At 46.2% G+C, this 23,039-nt stretch overlaps 1 protein-coding gene across 1 annotated transcript in view; it reads left to right on the forward strand.

Moving 5' to 3' along the window:
• Nucleotides 1-20,954: 20,954 nt before the first annotated feature.
• The window catches only part of LOC122548680 (myelin and lymphocyte protein-like), a 28,118-nt gene continuing 26,033 nt past the window's right edge, over nucleotides 20,955-23,039 (forward strand). Inside the window, exon 1 of the mRNA XM_043687508.2 lies at nucleotides 20,955-21,534. Coding sequence (XP_043543443.1) covers nucleotides 21,418-21,534 — 117 coding nt within the window. The 5' untranslated portion in view covers nucleotides 20,955-21,417. The remainder of the gene's footprint in view (nucleotides 21,535-23,039) is intronic.

Raw genomic sequence — 23,039 nt, forward strand, 5'->3', positions numbered from 1 at the left:
TGTAGTCCTCCCCTTGTGTAGTCCTGTCCTTGTGTAGTCCTGTCCTTGTGTAGTCCTATCCTTGTGTAGTCTTATCCTCGTGTCGTCCTCTTCTTGTATAGTCCTGTCCTTGTGTAGTCCTGTCCTTGTGTAGTCCTGTCCTTGTGTAGTCTTATCCTTGTGTCGTCCTCTGCTTATGTAGTCCTGTCCTTGTGTAGTCCTGTCCTTGTGTAGTCCTGTCCTTGTGTAGTCTTATCCTTGTGTAGTCCTGTCCTTGTGTAGTCTTATCCTTGTGTTGTCCTCTGCTTATGTAGTCCTGTCCTTGTGTTGTCCTGTCCTTGTGTTGTCCTGTCCTTGTGTTGTCCTGTCCTTATGTAGTCCTGTCCTTGTGTAGTCCCATACTTGAGTAGTTCTATCCTTGTGTAGTCCTATCCTTGTGTTGCCCTGTCCTTGTGTAGTCCTACCCTTGTGTAGTCCTATCCTTGTGTAGTCCTGTCCTTGTGTAGTCCTGTCCTTGTGTAGTCCTCTCCTTGTGTTGTCCTGTCCTTGTGTAGTCCTGTCCTTGTGTAGTCCTGTCCTTGTGTAGTCCTGTCCTTGTGTAGTCCTATCCTTGTGTAGTCCTACCCTTGTGTAGTCCTGTCCTTGTGTGGTCCTGTCCTTGTGTAGTCCTGTCCTTGTGTAGTCCTGTCCTTGTGTGGTCCTATCCTTGTGTGGTCGTACCTTGTGTAGTCCTGTCCTTGTGTAGTCCTGTTCTTGTTTAGTCCTACCCTTGTGTAGTCCTGTCCTTGTGTAGTCCTGTCCTTGTGTAGTCCTATCCTTGTGTAGTCCTACCCTTGTGTAGTCCTATCCTTGTGTAGTCCTGTCCTTGTGTAGTCCTGTCCTTGTGTTGTCCTATCCTTGTGTAGTCCTGTCCTTGTGTAGTCCTACCCTTGTGTAGTCCTATCCTTGTGTAGTCCTGTCCTTGTGTAGTCCTGTCCTTGTGTAGTCCTGTCCTTGTGTTGTCCTGTCCTTGTGTAGTCCTGTCCTTGTGTTGTCCTGTCCTTGTGTAGTCCTGTCCTTGTGTAGTCCTACCCTTGTGTAGTCCTATCCTTGTGTAGTCCTGTCCTTGTGTAGTCCTGTCCTTGTGTAGTCCAGTCCTTGTGTTGTCCTGTCCTTGTGTAGTCCTGTCCTTGTGTAATCCTATCCTTGTGTAGTCCTGTCCTTGTGTAGTCCTATCCTTGTCTAGTCTGGTCCTTGTGTAGTCCTGTACTTGAGTAGTCCTGTCCTTTTGTAATCCTAACCATGTGTAGTCCTGTCCTTGTGTAATCCTATCCTTGTGTAGTCCTATCCTTTTGTAGTCCTATACTTGTGTAGTCCTGTCCTTGTGTAGTCCTATTCTTGTGCAGTCCTCTTCTTGTGTAGTCCTACCTTGTGTAGTCCTGTCCTTGTGTGGTCCTATCCTTGTGTAGTCCTGTCCTTGTGTGGTCATATCCTTGTGTAGTCCTACCCTTGTGTAGTCCTGTCCTTGTGTAGTCCTGTCCTTGTGTAGTCCTGTCCTTGTGTAGTCCTGTCCTTGTGTAGTCCTATCCTTGTGTAGTCCTATCCTTGTGTAGTCCTGTCCTTGTGTAGTCCTATCCTTGTGTAGTCCTATCCTTGTGTAGTCCTGTCCATGTGTAGTCTTGTCCTTGTGTAGTCCTGTCCTTGTGTAGTCCTGTCCTTGTGTAGTCCTGTCCTTGTGTAGTCCTACCCTTGTGTAGTCCTGTCCTTGTGTAGTCCTGTCCTTGTGTAGTCCTACCCTTGTGTAGTCCTATCCTTGTGTAGTCCTGTCCTTGTGTAGTCCTGTCCTTGTGTAGCCCTATCCTTGTGTTTTCCTGTCCTTGTGTAGTCCTCCCCTTGTGTAGTCCTGTCCTTGTGTAGTCCTGTCCTTGTGTAGTCCTGTCCTTGTGTAGTCCTGTCCTTGTGCACTCCTATCCTTGTGTAGTCCTACCCTTGTGTAGTCCTGTCCTTGTGTTGTCCTGTCCTCGTGTAGCCCTATCCTTGTGTAGTCCTGTCCTTGTTTAGTCCTGTCCTTATGTTGTCCTGTCCTTGTGTAGTCCTGTCCTTGTGTAGTCCTGTCCTTGTGTGGTCCTATCCTTGTGTAGTCCTGTCCTTGTGCAGTCCTATTCTCGTGTAGTCCTCTTCTTGTGTAGTCCTACCTTGTGTAGTCCTATTCTTGTGTAGTCCTGTCCTTGTGTAGTCCTATTCTTGTGCAGTCCTCTTCTTGTGTAGTCCTACCTTGTGAAGTCCTATCCTTGTGTAGTCCTGTCCTTGTGTAGTCCTATCCTTGTGTGGTCGTACCTTGTGTAGTCCTGTCCTTGTGTAGTCCTGTTCTTGTGTAGTCCTACCCTTGTGTAGTCCTACCCTTGTGTAGTCCGGTCCTTGTGTAGTCCTGTCCTTGTGTAGTCCTACCCTTGTGTAGTCCTACCCTTGTGTAGTCCTGTCCATGTGTAGTCCTACCCTTGTGTAGTCCTGTCCTTGTGTAGTCCTACCCTTGCGTAGTCCTACCCTTGTGTAGTCCTATCCTTGTGTAGTCCTGTCCTTGTGTAGTCCTGTCCTTGTGTAGCCCTATCCTTGTGTAGTCCTGTCCTTGTGTAGTCTTATCCTTGTGTCGTCCTCTTCTTGTGTAGCTCTGTCCTTGTGTCGTCCTGTCCTTGTGTAGTCCTGTCCTTGTGTCGTCTTATCCTTGTGTCGTCCTCTTCTTGTGTAGTCCTGTCCTTGTGTAGTCCTGTCCTTGTGTAGTCCTGTCCTTGTGTTGTCCTGTCCTTATGTAGTCCTGTCCTTGTGTAGTCCCATACTTGAGTAGTTCTATCCTTGTGTAGTCCTATCCTTGTGTTGTCCTGTCCTTGTGTAGTCCTATCCTTGTGTAGTCCTGTCCTTGTGTAGTCCTGTCCTTGTGTAGTCCTGTCCTTGTGTAGTCCTGTCCTTGTGTAGTCCTTCCCTTGTGTAGTCCTCTTCTTGTGTAGTCCTATCCTTGTGTACTCCTATTCTTGTGTAGTTCTATCCTTGTGTAGTCCAGTCCTTGTGTAGTCCTATCCTTGTCTAGTCTGGTCCTTGTGTAGTCCTGTACTTGAGTAGTCCTGTCCTTGTGTAATCCTAACCATGTGTAGTCCTGTCCTTGTGTAATCCTATCCTTGTGTAGACCTGTCGTTATGTAGTCCTGTCCTTGTGTGGGCCTATCCTTTTGTAGTCCTGTCCTTGTGTAGTCCTAACCTTGTATAGTCCTATCCTTTTGTAGACCTATCCTTGTGTAGTCCTGTCCTTGTGTAGTCCTATCCTTGTGCAGTCCTATCCTTGTGTAGTCCTATCCTTTTGTAGACCTATCCTTGTGTAGTCCTGTCCTTGTGTAGTCCTATCCTTTTGTAGTCCTGTCCTTGTGTACTCTTATCCTTGTGTAGACCTATCCTTTTGTAGTCCCATCCTTGTGTAGTCCTATCCTTTTGTAGTCCTATCCTTGTGTAGAACTGTCCTAGTGTAGTCCTGTCCTTGTGTTGTCCTGTCCTTGTGTAGTCCTGTCCTTGTGCAGTCCTATTCTTGTGTAGTCCTCTTCTTGTGTAGTCCTACCTTGTGTAGTCCTATCCTTGTGTAGTCCTGTCCTTGTGTAGTCCTGTGCTTGTGTGGTCCTATCCTTGTGTGGTCCTACCTTGTGTAGTCCTGTCCTTGTGTAGTCCTGTTCTTGTGTAGTCCTACCCTTGTGTAGTCTTGTCCTTGTGTAGTCCTGTCCTTGTGTAGTCCTACCCTTGTGTAGTCCTATCCTTGTGTAGTCCTGTCCTTGTGTAGTCCTGACCTTGTGTAGTCCTATCCTTGTGTAATCCTGTCCTTGTGTAGTCCTACCCTTGTGTAGTCCGATCCTTGTGTCGTCCTGTCCTTGTGTAGTCCTGTCCTTGTGTCGTCCTGTCCTTGTGTCGTCCTGTCCTTGTGTAGTCCTACCTGTGTGTAGTCCTATTCTTGTGAAGTCCTCTTCTTGTGTAGTCCTGTCCTTATGTAGTCCTGTCCTAGTGTAGTTCTATCCTTGTGTAGTACTGTTCTTGTGAAGTCCTATCGTTGTGTAGTCCTGTCCTTGCGTAGTCCTATCCTTGAGTAGTTCTATCCTTGTGTAGTCCTATCCTTGTGTCGACCTGTCCTTGTGTACTCTTATTCTTGTGTATTCCTGTCCATGTGTAGGCCTATCCTTGTGTAATCCTACCCTTGTGTAGTCCTATCCTTGTGTAGTCCTGTCCTTGTGTACTCCTATTCTTGTGTAGTCCTCTTCTTGTGTAGACCTGTCCTTATGTAGTCCTGTCCTAGTGTAGTTCTATCCTTGTCTAATCCTGTCCTTTCGTAGTCCTGTCCTTGTCTCGTCCTATCCTTGTGTAATCCTAACCATGTGTAGTCCTGTCCTTGTGTAATCCTATCCTTGTGTAGACCTGTCGTTATGTAGTCCTGTCCTTGTGTGGTCCTGTCCTTGTGTGGTCCTGTCCTTGTGTAGTCCTATCCTAGTGTAGTCCTCTTCTTGTGTACTCTTGTCCTTGTGTGGGCCTGTCCTTGTGTGGGACTATCCTATCCTTGTGTAGTCCTGTCCTTGTATAGTCCTGTCCTTGTGTAGTCCTATCCTTTTGTATTCCTGTCCTTGTGTAGTCCTATCCTTGTGTAGTCCTGTCGTTGTATAGTCCTATCCTTTTGTAGTCCTGTTCTTGTGTAGTCCTATCCTTGTGTAGTCCTATCCTTTTGTAGTCCTGTCCTTGTGTAGTCCTATCCTTGTGTAGTCCTATCCTTTTGTATTCCTGTCCTTGTGTAGTCCTAACCTTGTGTAGTCCTGTCCTTGTGTAGTCCTATCCTTGTGTAGTCCTATCCTTGTGTAGTCCTATCCTTGTGTAGTCCTTCCCTTGTGTAGTCCTATCCTTGTGTAGTCCTGTCCTTGTATAGTCCTGTCCTTGTGTAGTCCTATCCTTATGTAGTCCTGTCCTTGTGCCGTCCTATCCTTGTATAGTCCTGTCCTTGTGTAGTCCTATCCTTATGTAGTCCTGTCCTTGTGTATTCCTGTCCTTGTGTAGTCCTATCCTTGAGTAGTCCTATCCTTGAGTAGTCCTATCCTTGTGTAGTCCTATCCTTGTGTCGTCCTATCCTTGAGTAGTCCAATCCTTGTGTAGTCCTGTACTTGTGTAGTCCTATCCTTGTGTAGTCCTATCCTTGTGTAGTCCTGTCCTTGTGTAGTCCTTTCCTTGTGTAGTCCTATCCTTCTGTAGTCTTATCCTTGTGTAGTCCTATCCTTGTGTAGTCCTATCCTTGTGTAGTCCTGCCCTTGTGTAGTCCTATCCTTGTGTAGTCCTGTCCTTGTGTAGTCCTATCCTTGTGTAGTCCTGTCCTTGTGTAGTCCTATCCTTGTGTAGTCCTATCCTTGTGTAGCCCTGTCCTTGTGTCGTCCTATCCTTGTGTCGTCCTACCCTTGTGTAGTCCTGTGTTGTGTAGTCCTATCCTTGTGTAGTCCTGCCCTTGTGTAGTCCTATCCTTGTGTAGTCCTGTCCTTGTGTAGTCCTATCCTTGTGTAGTCCTACCCTTGTGTAGTCCTGTGTTGTGTAGTCCTATCCTTGTGTAGTCCTGTCCTTGTGTAGTCCTATCCTTGTGTAGTCCTGTCCTTGTGTAGTCCTATCCTTGTGTAGTCCTATCCTTGTGTAGTCCTATCCTTGTGTAGTCCTGTCCTTGTGTAGTCCTATCCTTGTGTAGTCCATTCTTGTGTAGTCCTACCCTTGTGTCGTCCTGTCCTTGTGTAGTCCTGTCCTTGTGTAGTCCTGTCCTTGTGTAGTCCTATCCTTGTGTCGTCCTGTCCTTGTGTAGTCCTGTACTTGTGTAGTCCTATCCTTGTGTAGTCCTATCCTTGTGTAGTCCTGTCCTTGTGTAGTCCTATCCTTGTGTCGTCCTGTCCTTGTGTAGTCCTACCCTTGTGTAGTCCTATCCTTGTGTAGTCCTGTCCTTGTGTATTCCTGTCCTTGTGTAGTCCTACCCTTGTGTAGTCCTATCTTTGTGTTGCCCTGTCCTTGTGTAATCCTATCCTTGCGTAGTCCTGTCCTTGTGTAGTCTTGTCCTTGTGTAGTCCTATCCTTGTGTCGTCCTGTCCTTGTGTAGTCCTGTACTTGTGTAGTCCTGTCCTTGTGTAGTCCTGTACTTGTGTAGTCCTGTCCTTGTGTCGTCCTGTCCTTGTGTAGTCCTATCCTTGTGTAGTCCTATCCTTGTGTAATCCTATCCTTGTGTAGTCCTGTACTTGTGTAGTCCTATCCTTGTGTAGTCCTGTCCTTGTGTAGTCCTATCCTTGTGTAGTCCTATCCTTGTGTAGTCCTATCCTTGTGTAGTCCTGTCCTTGTGTAGTCCTGTACTTGTGTAGTCCTGTACTTGTGTAGTCCTATCCTTGTGTAGTCCTGTCCTTGTGTAGTCCTGTCCTTATGTAGTCCTGTCCTAGTGTAGTCCTATCCTTGTGTAGTCCTGTCCTTGTGTAGTCCTGTACTTGTGTAGTCCTATCCTTGTGTAGTCCTATCCTTGTGTAGTCCTGTACTTGTGTAGTCCTGTCCTTGTGTCGTCCTATCCTTGTGTAGTCCTATCCTTGTGTAGTCCTATCCTTTTGTATTCCTGTCCTTGTGTAGTCCTATCCTTGTGTAGTCCTGTCCTTGTGTAGTCCTATCCTTGTGTAGTCCTATCCTTGTGTAGTCCTATCCTTGTGTAGTCCTTCCCTTGTGTAGTCCTATCCTTGTGTAGTCCTGTCCTTGTATAGTCCTGTCCTTGTGTAGTCCTATCCTTATGTAGTCCTGTCCTTGTGCCGTCCTATCCTTGTATAGTCCTGTCCTTGTGTAGTCCTATCCTTATGTAGTCCTGTCCTTGTGTATTCCTGTCCTTGTGTAGTCCTATCCTTGAGTAGTCCTATCCTTGAGTAGTCCTATCCTTGTGTAGTCCTATCCTTGTGTCGTCCTATCCTTGAGTAGTCCAATCCTTGTGTAGTCCTGTACTTGTGTAGTCCTATCCTTGTGTAGTCCTATCCTTGTGTAGTCCTGTCCTTGTGTAGTCCTTTCCTTGTGTAGTCCTATCCTTCTGTAGTCTTATCCTTGTGTAGTCCTATCCTTGTGTAGTCCTATCCTTGTGTAGTCCTGCCCTTGTGTAGTCCTATCCTTGTGTAGTCCTGTCCTTGTGTAGTCCTATCCTTGTGTAGTCCTGTCCTTGTGTAGTCCTATCCTTGTGTAGTCCTATCCTTGTGTAGCCCTGTCCTTGTGTCGTCCTATCCTTGTGTCGTCCTACCCTTGTGTAGTCCTGTGTTGTGTAGTCCTATCCTTGTGTAGTCCTGCCCTTGTGCAGTCCTATCCTTGTGTAGTCCTGTCCTTGTGTAGTCCTATCCTTGTGTAGTCCTACCCTTGTGTAGTCCTGTGTTGTGTAGTCCTATCCTTGTGTAGTCCTGTCCTTGTGTAGTCCTATCCTTGTGTAGTCCTGTCCTTGTGTAGTCCTATCCTTGTGTAGTCCTATCCTTGTGTAGTCCTATCCTTGTGTAGTCCTGTCCTTGTGTAGTCCTATCCTTGTGTAGTCCATTCTTGTGTAGTCCTACCCTTGTGTCGTCCTGTCCTTGTGTAGTCCTGTCCTTGTGTAGTCCTGTCCTTGTGTAGTCCTATCCTTGTGTCGTCCTGTCCTTGTGTAGTCCTGTACTTGTGTAGTCCTATCCTTGTGTAGTCCTATCCTTGTGTAGTCCTGTCCTTGTGTAGTCCTATCCTTGTGTCGTCCTGTCCTTGTGTAGTCCTACCCTTGTGTAGTCCTATCCTTGTGTAGTCCTGTCCTTGTGTATTCCTGTCCTTGTGTAGTCCTACCCTTGTGTAGTCCTATCTTTGTGTTGCCCTGTCCTTGTGTAATCCTATCCTTGCGTAGTCCTGTCCTTGTGTAGTCCTGTCCTTGTGTAGTCCTATCCTTGTGTCGTCCTGTCCTTGTGTAGTCCTGTACTTGTGTAGTCCTGTCCTTGTGTAGTCCTGTACTTGTGTAGTCCTGTCCTTGTGTCGTCCTGTCCTTGTGTAGTCCTATCCTTGTGTAGTCCTATCCTTGTGTAATCCTATCCTTGTGTAGTCCTGTACTTGTGTAGTCCTATCCTTGTGTAGTCCTGTCCTTGTGTAGTCCTATCCTTGTGTAGTCCTATCCTTGTGTAGTCCTATCCTTGTGTAGTCCTGTCCTTGTGTAGTCCTGTCCTTGTGTAGTCCTGTACTTGTGTAGTCCTATCCTTGTGTAGTCCTGTCCTTGTGTAGTCCTGTCCTTATGTAGTCCTGTCCTAGTGTAGTCCTATCCTTGTGTAGTCCTGTCCTTGTGTAGTCCTGTACTTGTGTAGTCCTATCCTTGTGTAGTCCTATCCTTGTGTAGTCCTGTACTTGTGTAGTCCTGTCCTTGTGTCGTCCTATCCTTGAGTAGTCCAATCCTTGTGTAGTCCTGTACTTGTGTAGTCCTATCCTTGTGTAGTCCTATCCTTGTGTAGTCCTGTCCTTGTGTAGTCCTTTCCTTGTGTAGTCCTATCCTTGTGTAGTCTTATCCTTGTGTAGTCCTATCCTTGTGTAGTCCTGCCCTTGTGTAGTCCTATCCTTGTGTAGTCCTGTCCTTGTGTAGTCCTATCCTTGTGTAGTCCTGTCCTTGAGTAGTCCTATCCTTGTGTAGTCCTATCCTTGTGTAGCCCTGTCATTGTGTCGTCCTATCCTTGTGTCGTCCTACCCTTGTGTAGTCCTGTGTTGTGTAGTCCTATCCTTGTGTAGTCCTGTCCTTGTGTAGTCCTATCCTTGTGTAGTCCTGTCCTTGTGTAGTCCTATCCTTGTGTAGTCCTACCCTTGTGTAGTCCTGTGTTGTGTAGTCCTATCCTTGTGTAGTCCTGTCCTTGTGTAGTCCTATCCTTGTGTAGTCCTGTCCTTGTGTAGTCCTATCCTTGTGTAGTCCTATCCTTGTGTAGTCCTATCCTTGTGTAGTCCTGTCCTTGTGTAGTCCTATCCTTGTGTAGTCCATTCTTGTGTAGTCCTACCCTTGTGTCGTCCTGTCCTTGTGTAGTCCTGTCCTTGTGTAGTCCTGTCCTTGTGTAGTCCTATCCTTGTGTCGTCCTGTCCTTGTGTAGTCCTGTACTTGTGTAGTCCTATCCTTGTGTAGTCCTATCCTTGTGTAGTCCTGTCCTTGTGTAGTCCTATCCTTGTGTCGTCCTGTCCTTGTGTAGTCCTACCCTTGTGTAGTCCTATCCTTGTGTAGTCCTGTCCTTGTGTATTCCTGTCCTTGTGTAGTCCTACCCTTGTGTAGTCCTATCTTTGTGTTGCCCTGTCCTTGTGTAATCCTATCCTTGCGTAGTCCTGTCCTTGTGTAGTCTTGTCCTTGTGTAGTCCTATCCTTGTGTCGTCCTGTCCTTGTGTAGTCCTGTACTTGTGTAGTCCTGTCCTTGTGTAGTCCTGTACTTGTGTAGTCCTGTCCTTGTGTCGTCCTGTCCTTGTGTAGTCCTATGCTTGTGTAGTCCTATCCTTGTGTAATCCTATCCTTGTGTAGTCCTGTACTTGTGTAGTCCTATCCTTGTGTAGTCCTCTCCTTGTGTAGTCCTGTACTTGTGTAGTCCTATCCTTGTGTAGTCCTGTCCTTGTGTATTCCTGTCCTTGTGTAGTCCTACCCTTGTGTAGTCCTATCTTTGTGTTGCCCTGTCCTTGTGTAATCCTATCCTTGCGTAGTCCTGTCCTTGTGTAGTCCTGTCCTTGTGTAGTCCTATCCTTGTGTCGTCCTGTCCTTGTGTAGTCCTGTACTTGTGTAGTCCTGTCCTTGTGTAGTCCTGTACTTGTGTAGTCCTGTCCTTGTGTCGTCCTGTCCTTGTCTGGTCCTATGCTTGTGTAGTCCTATCCTTGTGTAATCCTATCCTTGTGTAGTCCTGTACTTGTGTAGTCCTATCCTTGTGTAGTCCTCTCCTTGTGTAGTCCTGTCCTTGTGTAGTCCTGTCCTTGTGTAGTCCTGTACTTGTGTAGTCCTATCCTTGTGTAGTCCTGTCCTTGTGTAGTCCTGTCCTTATGTAGTCCTGTCCTAGTGTAGTTCTATCCTTGTCTAATCCTGTCCTTTCGTAGTCCTGTCCTTGTCTCGTCCTATCCTTGTGTAATCCTAACCATGTGTAGTCCTGTCCTTGTGTAATCCTATCCTTGTGTAGACCTGTCGTTATGTAGTCCTGTCCTTGTGTGGTCCTGTCCTTGTGTGGTCCTGTCCTTGTGTAGTCCTATCCTTGTGTAGTCCTCTTCTTGTGTACTCTTGTCCTTGTGTGGGCCTGTCCTTGTGTGGGACTATCCTATCCTTGTGTAGTCCTGTCCTTGTATAGTCCTGTCCTTGTGTAGTCCTATCCTTTTGTATTCCTGTCCTTGTGTAGTCCTATCCTTGTGTAGTCCTGTCGTTTTATAGTCCTATCCTTTTGTAGTCCTGTCCTTGTGTAATCCTATCCTTGTGTAGTCCTATCCTTTTGTAGTCCTGTCCTTGTGTAGTCCTATCCTTGTGTAGTCCTATCCTTTTGTATTCCTGTCCTTGTGTAGTCCTATCCTTGTGTAGTCCTGTCCTTGTGTAGTCCTATCCTTGTGTAGTCCTATCCTTGTGTAGTCCTATCCTTGTGTAGTCCTTCCCTTGTGTAGTCCTATCCTTGTGTAGTCCTGTCCTTGTATAGTCCTGTCCTTGTGTAGTCCTATCCTTATGTAGTCCTGTCCTTGTGCCGTCCTATCCTTGTATAGTCCTGTCCTTGTGTAGTCCTATCCTTATGTAGTCCTGTCCTTGTGTATTCCTGTCCTTGTGTAGTCCTATCCTTGAGTAGTCCTATCCTTGAGTAGTCCTATCCTTGTGTAGTCCTATCCTTGTGTCGTCCTATCCTTGAGTAGTCCAATCCTTGTGTAGTCCTGTACTTGTGTAGTCCTATCCTTGTGTAGTCCTATCCTTGTGTAGTCCTGTCCTTGTGTAGTCCTTTCCTTGTGTAGTCCTATCCTTGTGTAGTCTTATCCTTGTGTAGTCCTATCCTTGTGTAGTCCTATCCTTGTGTAGTCCTGCCCTTGTGTAGTCCTATCCTTGTGTAGTCCTGTCCTTGTGTAGTCCTATCCTTGTGTGGTCCTGTCCTTGTGTAGTCCTATCCTTGTGTAGTCTTATCCTTGTGTAGCCCTGTCCTAGTGTCGTCCTATCCTTGTGTCGTCCTACCCTTGTGTAGTCCTGTGTTGTGTAGTCCTATCCTTGTGTAGTCCTGTCCTTGTGTAGTCCTATCCTTGTGTAGTCCTGTCCTTGTGTAGTCCTATCCTTGTGTAGTCCTACCCTTGTGTAGTCCTGTGTTGTGTAGTCCTATCCTTGTGTAGTCCTGTCCTTGTGTAGTCCTATCCTTGTGTAGTCCTGTCCTTGTGTAGTCCTATCCTTGTGTAGTCCTATCCTTGTGTAGTCCTATCCTTGTGTAGTCCTGTCCTTGTGTAGTCCTATCCTTGTGTAGTCCATTCTTGTGTAGTCCTACCCTTGTGTCGTCCTGTCCTTGTGTAGTCCTGTCCTTGTGTAGTCCTGTCCTTGTGTAGTCCTATCCTTGTGTCGTCCTGTCCTTGTGTAGTCCTGTACTTGTGTAGTCCTATCCTTGTGTAGTCCTATCCTTGTGTAGTCCTGTCCTTGTGTAGTCCTATCCTTGTGTCGTCCTGTCCTTGTGTAGTCCTACCCTTGTGTAGTCCTATCCTTGTGTAGTCCTGTCCTTGTGTATTCCTGTCCTTGTGTAGTCCTACCCTTGTGTAGTCCTATCTTTGTGTTGCCCTGTCCTTGTGTAATCCTATCCTTGCGTAGTCCTGTCCTTGTGTAGTCCTGTCCTTGTGTAGTCCTATCCTTGTGTCGTCCTGTCCTTGTGTAGTCCTGTACTTGTGTAGTCCTGTCCTTGTGTAGTCCTGTACTTGTGTAGTCCTGTCCTTGTGTAGTCCTGTCCTTGTGTAGTCCTATCCTTGTGTAGTCCTATCCTTGTGTAATCCTATCCTTGTGTAGTCCTGTACTTGTGTAGTCCTATCCTAGTGTAGTCCTGTCCTTGTGTAGTCCTATCCTTGTGTAGTCCTACCCTTGTGTAGTCCTGTACTTGTGTAGTCCTATCCTTGTGTAGTCCTATCCTTGTGTAGTCCTGTCCTTGTGTAGTCCTATCCTTGTGTAGTCCTGTACTTGTGTCGTCCTGTCCTTGTGTAGTCCTATCCTTGTGTAGTCCTGTCCTTGTGTAGTCCTGTACTTGTGTAGTCCTATCCTTGTGTAGTCCTATCCTTGTGTAGTCCTGTCCTTGTGTAGTCCTGTACTTGTGTAGTCCTGTACTTGTGTAGTCCTATCCTTGTGTAGTCCTGTCCCTGTGTAGTCCTATCCTTGTGTAGTCCTACCCTTGTGTAGTCCTGTACTTGTGTAGTCCTATCCTTGTGTAGTCCTATCCTTGTGTAGTCCTGTCCTTGTGTAGTCCTATCCTTGTGTCGTCCTGTCCTTGTGTAGTCCTACCCTTGTGTAGTCCTATCCTTGTGTAGACCTGTCCTTATGTATTCCTGTCCTTGTGTAGTCCTACCCTTTTGTAGTCCTATCTTTGTGTTGCCCTGTCCTTGTGTAATCCTATCCTTGCGTAGTCCTGTCCTTGTGTATTCCTATCCTTGTGTAGTCCTGTACTTGTGTAGTCCTGTACTTGTGTAGTCCTGTACTTGTGTAGTCCTGTCCTTGGATAGTCCTGTACTTGTATAGTCCTATCCTTGTGTAGTCCTATCCTTGTGTAGTCCTGTCCTTGTGTAGTCCTATCCTTGTGTAGTCCTGTCCTTGTGTCGTCCTATCCTTGTGTAGTCCTACCCTTGTGTAGTCCTGTCCTTGTGTCGTCCTATCCTTGTGTAGTCCTACCCTTGTGTAGTCCTGTCCTTGGATAGTCCTGTACTTGTGTAGTCCTATCCTTGTGTAGTCCTATCCTTGTGTAGTCCTGTCCTTGTGTAGTCCTATCCTTGTGTAGTCCTGTCCTTGTGTCGTCCTATCCTTGTGTAGTCCTACCCTTGTGTAGTCCTGTCCTTGTGTAGTCCTATCCTTGTGTAGTCCTGTACTTGTGTACTCCTGTCCTTGTGTAGTCCTGTCCTTGTGTAGTCCTGTCCTTGTGTAGTCCTGTACTTGTGTAGTCCTATCCTTGTGTAGTCCTGTCCTTGTGTAGTCCTGTCCTTGTGTCGTCCTATCCTTGTGTAGTCCTACCCTTGTGTAGTCCTGTCCTTGTGTAGTCCTGTACTTGTGTAGTCCTATCCTTGTGTAGTCCTATCCTTGTGTAGTCCTGTCCTTGTGTAGTCCTGTCCTTGTGTAGTCCTATCCTTGTGTCGTCCTATCCTTGTGTAGTCCTGTCCTTGTGTAGTCCTATCCTTGTGTCGTCCTGTGCTTGTGTAGTCCTGTACTTGTGTAGTCCTGTCCTTGTGTAGTCCTGTCCTGGTGTAGTCCTATCCTTGTGTAGTCCTATCCTTGTGTAGTCCTGTCCTTGTGTAGTCCTGTCCTTGTGTCGTCCTGTCCTTGTGTAGTCCTACCCTTGTGTAGTCCTATCTTTGTGTAGTCCTGTCCTTGTGTATTCCTGTCCTTGTGTAGTCCTACCCTTGTGTAGTCCTATCTTTGTGTTGCCCTGTCCTTGTGTAATCCTATCCTTGTGTAGTCCTGTCCTTGTGTAGTCCTGTCCTTGTGTAGTCCTGTCCTTGTGTAGTCCTATCCTTGTGTCGTCCTGTCCTTGTGTAGTCCTGTCCTTGTGTAGTCCTGTCCTTGTGTAGTCCTATCCTTGTGTAGTCCTATTCTTGTGTAGTCCTACCCTTGTGTCGTCCTGTCCTTGTGTAGTCCTGTCCTTGTGTCGTCCTGTCCTTGTGTAGTCCTATCCTTGTGTCGTCCTGTCCTTGTGTAGTCCTGTACTTGTGTAGTCCTATCCTTGTGTAGTCCTATCCTTGTGTAGTCCTGTCCTTGTGTAGTCCTATCCTTGTGTCGTCCTGTCCTTGTGTAGTCCTACCCTTGTGTAGTCCTATCCTTGTGTAGTCCTGTCCTTGTGTATTCCTGTCCTTGTGTAGTCCTACCCTTGTGTAGTCCTATCTTTGTGTTGCCCTGTCCTTGTGTAATCCTATCCTTGCGTAGTCCTGTCCTTGTGTAGTCCTGTCCTTGTGTAGTCCTATCCTTGTGTCGTCCTGTCCTTGTGTAGTCCTGTACTTGTGTAGTCCTGTCCTTGTGTAGTCCTGTACTTGTGTAGTCCTGTCCTTGTGTCGTCCTGTCCTTGTGTAGTCCTATCCTTGTGTAGTCCTATCCTTGTGTAATCCTATCCTTGTGTAGTCCTGTACTTGTGTAGTCCTATCCTTGTGTAGTCCTGTCCTTGTGTAGTCCTGTACTTGTGTAGTCCTATCCTTGTGTAGTCCTATCCTTGTGTAGTCCTGTCCTTGTGTAGTCCTGTCCTTGTGTAGTCCTATCCTTGTGTAGTCCTGTCCTTGTGTAGTCCTATCCTTGTGTAGTCCTACCCTTGTGTAGCCCTGTACTTGTGTAGTCCTATCCTTGTGTAGTCTTATCCTTGTGTAGTCCTGTCCTTGTGTAGTCCTATCCTTGTGTCGTCCTGTCCTTGTGTAGTCCTACCCTTGTGTAGTCCTATCCTTGTGTAGTCCTGTCCTTGTGTGGTCCTATCCTTGTGTGGTCGTACCTTGTGTAGTCCTGTCCTTGTGTAGTCCTGTTCTTGTGTAGTCCTACCCTTGTGTCATCCTATCCTTGTGTAGTCCTGTCCTTGTGTAGTCCTGTCCTTGTGTTGTCCTATCCTTGTGTAGTCCTGTCCTTGTGTAGTCCTGTCCTTGTGTAGTCCTGTCCTTGTGTTGTCCTGTCCTTGTGTAGTCCTGTCCTTGTGTAGTCCTACCCTTGTGTAGTCCTGTCCTTGTGTAGTCCTGTCCTTGTGTAGTCCTACCCTTGTGTAGTCCTATCCTTGTGTAGTCCTGTCCTTGTGTAGTCCTGTCCTTGTGTAGCCCTATCCTTGTGTAGTCCTGTCCCTGTGTAGTCCTACCCTTGTGTAGTCCTGTCCTTGTGTAGTCCTGTCCTTGTGTAGTCCTATCCTTGTGTAGTCTTATCCTCGTGTCGTCCTCTTCTTGTGTAGTCCTGTCCTTGTGTAGTCCTGTCCTTGTGTAGTCCTGTCCTTGTGTAGTCTTATCCTTGTGTCGTCCTCTGCTTATGTAGTCCTGTCCTTGTGTAGTCCTGTCCTTGTGTAGTCTTATCCTTGTGTAGTCCTGTCCTTGTGTAGTCTTATCCTTGTGTCGTCCTCTTCTTGTGTAGTCCTGTCCTCGTGTAGTCCTGTCCTTGTGTTGTCCTGTCCTTGTGTTGTCCTGTCCTTGTGTTGTCCTGTCCTTATGTAGTCCTGTCGTTGAGTAGTCCCATACTTGAGTAGTTCTATCCTTGTGTAGTCCTATCCTTGTGTTGCCCTGTCCTTGTGTAGTCCTATCCTTTTGTAGTCCTGTCCTTGTGTAGTCCTATCCTTTTGTAGTCCTACCCTTGTGTAGTCCTATCCTTGTGTAGTCCTGTCCTTGTGTAGTCCTATCCTTGTGTAGTCCTCTCCTTGTGTTGTCCTGTCCTTGTGTAGTCCTGTCCTTGTGTAGTCCTGTCCTTGTGTAGTCCTGTCCTTGTGTAGTCCTATCCTTGTGTAGTCCTACCCTTGTGTAGTCCTGTCCTTGTGTGGTCCTGTCCTTGTGTAGTCCTGTCCTTGTGTGGTCCTATCCTTGTGTGGTTGTACCTTGTGTAGTCCTGTCCTTGTGTAGTCCTGTTCTTGTGTAGTCCTACCCTTGTGTAGTCCTGTCCTTGTGTAGTCCTACCCTTGTGTAGTCCTATCCTTGTGTAGTCCTGTCCTTGTGTATTCCTGTCCTTGTGTAGTCCTACCCTTGTGTAGTCCTATCTTTGTGTTGCCCTGTCCTTGTGTAATCCTATCCTTGCGTAGTCCTGTCCTTGTGTAGTCCTGTCCTTGTGTAGTCCTGTCCTTGTGTAGTCCTGTCCTTGTGTTGTCCTGTCCTTGTGTAGTCCTGTCCTTGTGTAGTCCTACCCTTGTGTAGTCCTGTCCTTGTGTAGTCCTACCCTTGTGTAGTCCTATCCTTGTGTAGTCCTGTCCTTGTGTAGTCCTGTCCTTGTGTAGTCCTGTCCTTGTGTAGTCCTGTCCTTGTGTAATCCTATCCTTGTGTAGTCCTGTCCTTGTGTAGTCCTATCCTTGTCTAGTCTGGTCCTTGTGTAGTCCTGTACTTGAGTAGTCCTGTCCTTGTGTAATCCTAACCATGTGTAGTCCTGTCCTTGTGTAATCCTATCCTTGTGTAGTCCTATCCTTTTGTAGTCCTATACTTGTGTAGTCCTGTCCTTGTGTAGTCCTATTCTTGTGCAGTCCTCTTCTTGTGTAGTCCTGTCCTTGTGTAGTCCTGTACTTGTGTGGTCCTATCCTTGTGTAGTCCTGTCCTTGTGTAGTCCTCTTCTTGTGTAGTCCTATCCTTGTGTACTCCTATTCTTGTGTAGTTCTATCCTTGTGTAGTCCAGTCCTTGTGTAGTCCTATCCTTGTCTAGTCTGGTCCTTGTGTAGTCCTGTACTTGAGTAGTCCTGTCCTTGTGTAATCCTAACCATGTGTAGTCCTGTCCTTGTGTAGTCCTATCCTTGTGTAGTCCTATCCTTGTGTAGTCCTATCCTTGTGTAGTCCTGTCCTTGTGTCGTACTGTCCTTGTGTATTCCTGTCCTTGTGTAGTCCTACCCTTGTGTAGTCCTATCTTTGTGTCGTCCTGTCCTTGTGTAGTCCTGTACTTGTGTAGTCCTATCCTTGTGTAGTCCTATCCTTGTGTAGTCCTGTACTTGTGTAGTCCTATCCTTGTGTAGTCCTGTCCTTGTGTCGTCCTGTCCTTGTATAGTCCTACCCTTGTGTAGTCTTGTCCTTGTATAGTCCTGTCCTTGTGTAGTCCTGTCCTTGTGTAGTCCTATCCTTGTGTAGTCCTATCCTTGCGTTGTCCTATCCTCGTGTAGATCTATCCTTGCGTCGTCCTATCCTGTAAATGTATGGCACTCAAGAGAATGTAAGTTCTAGGCAAAAGATTGCTGTAACCAGGAATCCATCATTTCAAGGTTGGGGTGGGGCAGTGGGCTGGGGATTGGGGGTGTGGGTGCAGGGTGATTCTAATTCACCAAGAGCTTTGTCAATCTGCATGGATAAAATGGGTCAGATGAATTGGATAACTCACTAAAAGTGACATGATTGGCTAAAAAACCTCCTTCTGAGCTTTAATTTACTATAACCCACTGACAATGTGGACATCGGGGCGCGGGCCACTGGAATCTCAAAGCATTGAAGGAAGCGTACAGGTTAGAACTTGCCTGGACTTGTGCAACCCTCAAAGAGCACAGAACATGTCTTTCAGGTTTTCACACTGAGAGTTTAAATTACAGTAGCTGCAGTGTAGACACAGGCCATTCGGCTCAACAAGAGCACACCAACCCTCCTAACAGTCACCCACCCAGGCATATTTCCCTCTGACTGTTACATCTAACACTATGGACAATTTCTTTTCTCTTAAGTTTTCTCACTGTATTTAAACTTGCTATCTTAATTTCCCTCTCAGCCCTAGCAGTAAATGTCATAATTGATTTCCACTAAGCCCAGGCCAAAACACTGCACTGGTAACTAGAGGCCACTTTTCTATGTATGTTTCCATTACGTCTACAGATGGAGTCCAGGCACAAGGCCACTTCATTCTCTTTGCCCTATACTCCAGTCTTGTCATCTACAACTGCACACCCATAATCATCTTCAGCAAGGCCGATGCCTTCATCTGTGTCTTACAATAGAAGTAAATTTAATTTGCAATTGTGGATTTCCATTACACTGAACAAGGTGATCACTGATTTATAGAACATAGAATAATAGCGCAGAACAGGCAGTTCGCCCCTCGATGTTGCGCTGACCTGTGAACTATTCTCAGCTCGTCCCCCTACAATATCCTATCATCATCCATATGCTTATCCAAGGATTGTTTAAATCTCCCTAATGTGGCTGAGTTACCTACGTTGGCAGACGGGGCATTCCACACCCTTACCATTGAGTAAAGAGCTGAAAATGTGTTGCTGGAAAAGCGCAGCAGGTCAGGCAGCATCCAGGGAACAGGAGAATCGACGTTTCGGGCATAAGCCCTTCTTCTGAAGAAGGGCTTCTGCCCGAAACGTTGATTCTCCTGTTCCCTGGATGCTGCCTGACCTGCTGCGCTTTTCCAGCAACACATTTTCAGCTCTGATCTCCAGCATCTGCAGACCTCACTTTCTCCCCATTGAGTAAAGAACCCGCCTCTGACATCTGTCTTAAATCTATCAACCCTCAATTTGTAGTTATGTCCCCTCAAACAAGCTGAAGTCATCATCCTAGACTTCACCGTCTACCCTATCTAATCCTCTGATCATCTTGTATGTCTCTATCAAATCCCCTCTTAACCTACTTCTTTCCAATGAGGACAGACCAGGTCTCTCAGCCTTTCCTCATAAGACCTTCCCTCCAGACCAGGCAACATCCTGGTAAATCTCCTCTGCACCTTTTCCAACGCTTCCACATCTTTCCCGAAACATGGAGACCAGAACTGTACACAATATTCCAAGTGTGGCCGCACCAGCGTTTTGTATAGTTGCAGCATGATATTGCAGCTCCAGAACTCAATGCCTCTACAAATGAAACCTAACACACCGTATGCCTTCTTAAAAGCACTATCCACCTGGGTGGCAACTTTCAGGGATCTATGCACATGGACTCCAAGATCCTTCTGCACATCCACATTACCAAGAATCTTTCCATTGACCCAGTACTCTGCCTTCCTGTTATTCTTCCCAAAGTGCATCACCTCACATTTAGCTGCATTGAACTCCATTTGCCACCTCTCAGCCCAATTCTGCAGTTTATCCAAGTCCCCCTGCAACCTGTAACATCCTTCCAAATTGTCCACTACTCCACCGACTTTAGTGTCACCTGCAAATTTACTAATCCATCCACCTATGCCTGCGTCTAAGTCATTTATAAAAATGACAAACAGCAGTGGTCCCAAAACAGATCCTTGTGCACATCACTGGTAACCGGACTCCAGACTGAATATTTTCCATCAACTACCACTCACTGGCTTCTTTCAAAAAGCCAGTTTCTAATCCAAACTGCTAAATCACCCTCAATCCCATGCCTCTGCATTTTCTCCAACAGCCTACCATGTGGAACCTTATCAAAGGTTTTACCGAAGTCCATGTATATCACGTCAACTGCCCTACCTTCATCCACATGCTTGGTCACCTTCTCAAAAAACTCAATGAGGTTTGTGAGACATGACCTGCCCTTGACGAAACCAAGTTGACTATCTGAAATCAAATTGTTGCTTGCTAGATAATTATAAATCCTATCTTGTATAATCCTTTCCAAAACCTTTCCTACAACAGAAGTAAGGCTCACTGGTCTATAATTACCTGGGTCTTCTCTTGAACAAGGGCACAACATTTGCAATCCTCCAGTCCTCAGGTACTAAACCCGTAGAAAATGATGACTCAAATATCAAAGCCAAAGGCTCTGCTATCTCCTCCCTAGAGTTGTAGCATTTCCAGTCAAGGTTGGGGAAGTTAAAGTCCTCCATAATGACCACCTTGTTTCTTTCACTCCTGCCCAGAATAATTTTTCAAATCCTCTCCTCTACCTCCCTGGAACTCTTGCGGAGGCCTATAAAAAACTCTCCTCTCCTGTTTCTAACCTCAGCCCACACTACCTCAGTAGATGAGTCCTCATCAAAAGTTCTTTCAGCCACCATTATACTATCCTTGACTAACAAGGCTACACCTCCCCCTCTTTTACCGCCTTGCCTGTTCTTAATGAAAGATGTAAACCCCCTCAACCTACAACATCCATTCCTCACCCTGTTCTATCCATCTCTGAAATGGCCACAACATCGAAGTCCCAGAGCCTATCCATGCTGCAAGCTCACCTACCTTATTTCGGATACTTCTTGCGTTGGAGTAGACACACTTCAAACCAGCTTGCTGTCTGCCAGCACACTGCTGTGGCAGTGAAATCCTGTCCATGCCCTCCCTACTCTTATCCTCCTGTGCACTAGAACTACACCTGTTTCCTTGCTGAGCTAGATTAAACCCACCCGAATTCACCAGCACATTTCCCACCCAGAATATTAGTACCTGTCTGATTCAAGTGAAGGCTGTCCCACCTTCCCCAGAATGCGCCCCAATTATCCATGTACCTGAAACCCTCCCTCCTGCACCATCCCTGCAGCCATGCGTTCAGCTGATATCTCTCCCTATTCCTTGCCTCGCTATCACGTGGCACGGGTAACAATCCAGAGACAACAACTCTGTTTGTTCCAGCTCTCAGCTTCCACCCTAGCTCCCTGAAATCCTGCCTTACATCCCTATCCCTCTTTCTACCTATGTCGTTGGTACCTACATGGACAATGGCTTGAGGCTGGTCACCCTCTCCCTTGTGTAGTCCCGAATCATTCCTGATGAAGGGCTTTTACCCGAAATGTTGATTTTCCTGCTCCTCGGATGCTGACTGACCTGCTGTCCTTTTCCAGCACCACTCTGATCTAAACATCCCCTAAGTTATGCTTTGTCTCCCTATCTCCTCCTTTTCCCTGCCTCTGCACTTGCTTCTAGCCTGCTGCATCATTGTTTTCATCCAGCTCTGCCTGGAAACAACTCTCTCCAAAGGCCTGCTGAGTATTTCCAGCAATTTCCCTGTTTATTTAAGATTTTGAACTCCCCACCATTTTGCTTTGAACATGATTAAAAATGAATTGCAGCAGTTGGTAGAAAGAGGGAGCAGTGTAGCTGCCCATCTCCCTGTCTTATTTGTCGTTCTGCATATGCAGGTCAATTCTTAACAATGAAGCCCTTTGATTGGCTTCCTGTTCAGAATCTGCTCCCACCCACAATCTCCTACACCTTCCCGAGCTCGTTACCTTTAGCCAAGCAGCTGTTTACTGAAGTGACCAGCTTGTTGCTTTCCCTTTAAACTGTGCAACTTCTATATTTCTGTAACATTGCACCTCATCTACAGTTCTTCAAGAGGAAAATGCAAATCAACTGAAAGACATAGCTCTAATTTACCACAAAAGCACATCACTGGATTTGGGACAAGAACTGATAGAATGTGATTACTTGCCCCTGAAGAAAAAATTGACTTTATGGTTATAGTTAAGCTGTCAGTGCTTCATTCTAAACAAATTCTTTTTGGTCTCTTTACGTTTTGGACATTTGGAGACTGAACATTGACACGGTGCACGACAATTGTATCTTTAGGTGTGCCAGGAGTGAAAGCTAAAACCAGTTTATCGAGCAAAAACATGGGAAGAGGTGTGTCCAGAGGTGTACTCATTTATCAGTGCTAAGATCACTGCTTGCTGCAAACAATAGGAAAGCAGTAGGAATTGACAGAAGTATTCCTTGGAGTGGATAAAGCCATGGCTTCCCCAGAATCACCAGAGCCCAGCAATACTGACCCTCCATCAGACTGTATAATACCTGGAGGCACCAAATTACTGACCAACATGCCTGACCTTCTCATGGTACCTGAACTTGTGAGTACAACAATGATGATTCATTCAAACAAAATAGTCAGAAATCTGAGTTGCCTTTTCTGCTTTGGGTGGACGGGCTCGACGCGCCGGATTTGCTTTTCCTTTTCAAGAACAGGAGCAGGTTATACTTATATTTAAGGAACATCAAAAACAGTACCCCAGGCTCTTAACAAAAGAATTATAAAGCAAAGTTATAATGAGCCAGATAATAAGATTGGGACAGATGCTGAACAACTTGGGGAAAGATTTAGGTTTCAAGGAGCATATTAAGGTATTAAAGAGGATTCTGTGACCTTAGGATCTTGTAGGCTGAAGGCAAAATCACCAATAAACCTGGCCAGCTAAAGAGACCTGTGTTAGCAAATCACACTTACAACACACCCCAGTGTTGTGAGGCTGGAGGGAGGGGCAAAACCATGGAGGAATTTGAGAATTTAAGCTCACAGTTTTACTTGACAGGGAGCCAATGTAGGTCAGTGAGTTCAGCTCTGACAGGTGACTGCGACACAGAGTGAGTTACAAACCCAACAATCGATGTTTAGTTGACGGTGGGTAGCATTTGTGGGAGGCTGTTCACTTGGCAAATCTAGAGACGAGCGAGGTGGAGGAGAAGGGTTCAGCAGCAGACGCGCTGAGGCAAGAGACAACTCAGGTGACCTCATGGTTGTACAAGTAAATACTCTTCCCACAGGATGTGATTGGAAACAATCTTGAGGTCAAACATGAGATGAAGTTGCGAGCAGTCTTAATTCCAATTGAAGAGGAGGAAAAAAACGTCTTCAAAGAAGTCGCTCAGTCAATTGAAAACAAGAAGTCAGGCTATCTTATTGTGCTTATAGCAGGGTATCCAACCGAAACTGACTGACTAACTTCAATCATCACAGAACTCGCTAAGCACCAGTTGTTGACATAGGCACAGACATGGGCTCCCACTTTTTTTCTATATAATCATTCATGGGATGAGGGTATTGTTGGCTAAGCCAGTATTTATTGCCCATCCCTAATTGGGGCAATGAAGAGTTAACCACATTGCTGTGGTTCTGGAGTGCTGAATCATTTGGCCCATCTCCAAAATCATTGTTTTCTTCAGCCAAGTGAAATAAGACTTCTAATAATTAGAAATACTTACACTTATATAATGCTTTTCACAAAAGGAGGGCTTTCAGTGACATATTTAAAGTGATTTGCAAAAGCAGCAAGGGTAATATGAGAAAAAAAAGCTTTAATCCCTGAGTAAGCAGTTCAGGTGTGAAACGTGCTGCCTGGAAATGTAATGGTGGCAGCTCTGTGTGAGGCGAGCGAGAGGCTATTGGATGAATATTTGGATTATCACCTGATGGAAGAGCGACGTTTAGACAGCCAGTGTGCTTCCAATTAAATCTGTTGGACTATAACCTGGTGTTGTGTGATATTTAACTTTGTACACCCCAGTCCAACACCGGCACCTCCAAACCTGGATTAGAATAGTGTGCAAGGGTCTGAGGAAAAGGCAGGAGATTGGCATG

The sequence above is a fragment of the Chiloscyllium plagiosum genome, unplaced genomic scaffold, assembly GCF_037043375.1.
Source record: "Chiloscyllium plagiosum isolate Xiang-an unplaced genomic scaffold, Cpla_swu_hap1 HiC_scaffold_3, whole genome shotgun sequence".
NCBI classification, from domain to species: Eukaryota; Metazoa; Chordata; class Chondrichthyes; order Orectolobiformes; family Hemiscylliidae; genus Chiloscyllium; species Chiloscyllium plagiosum.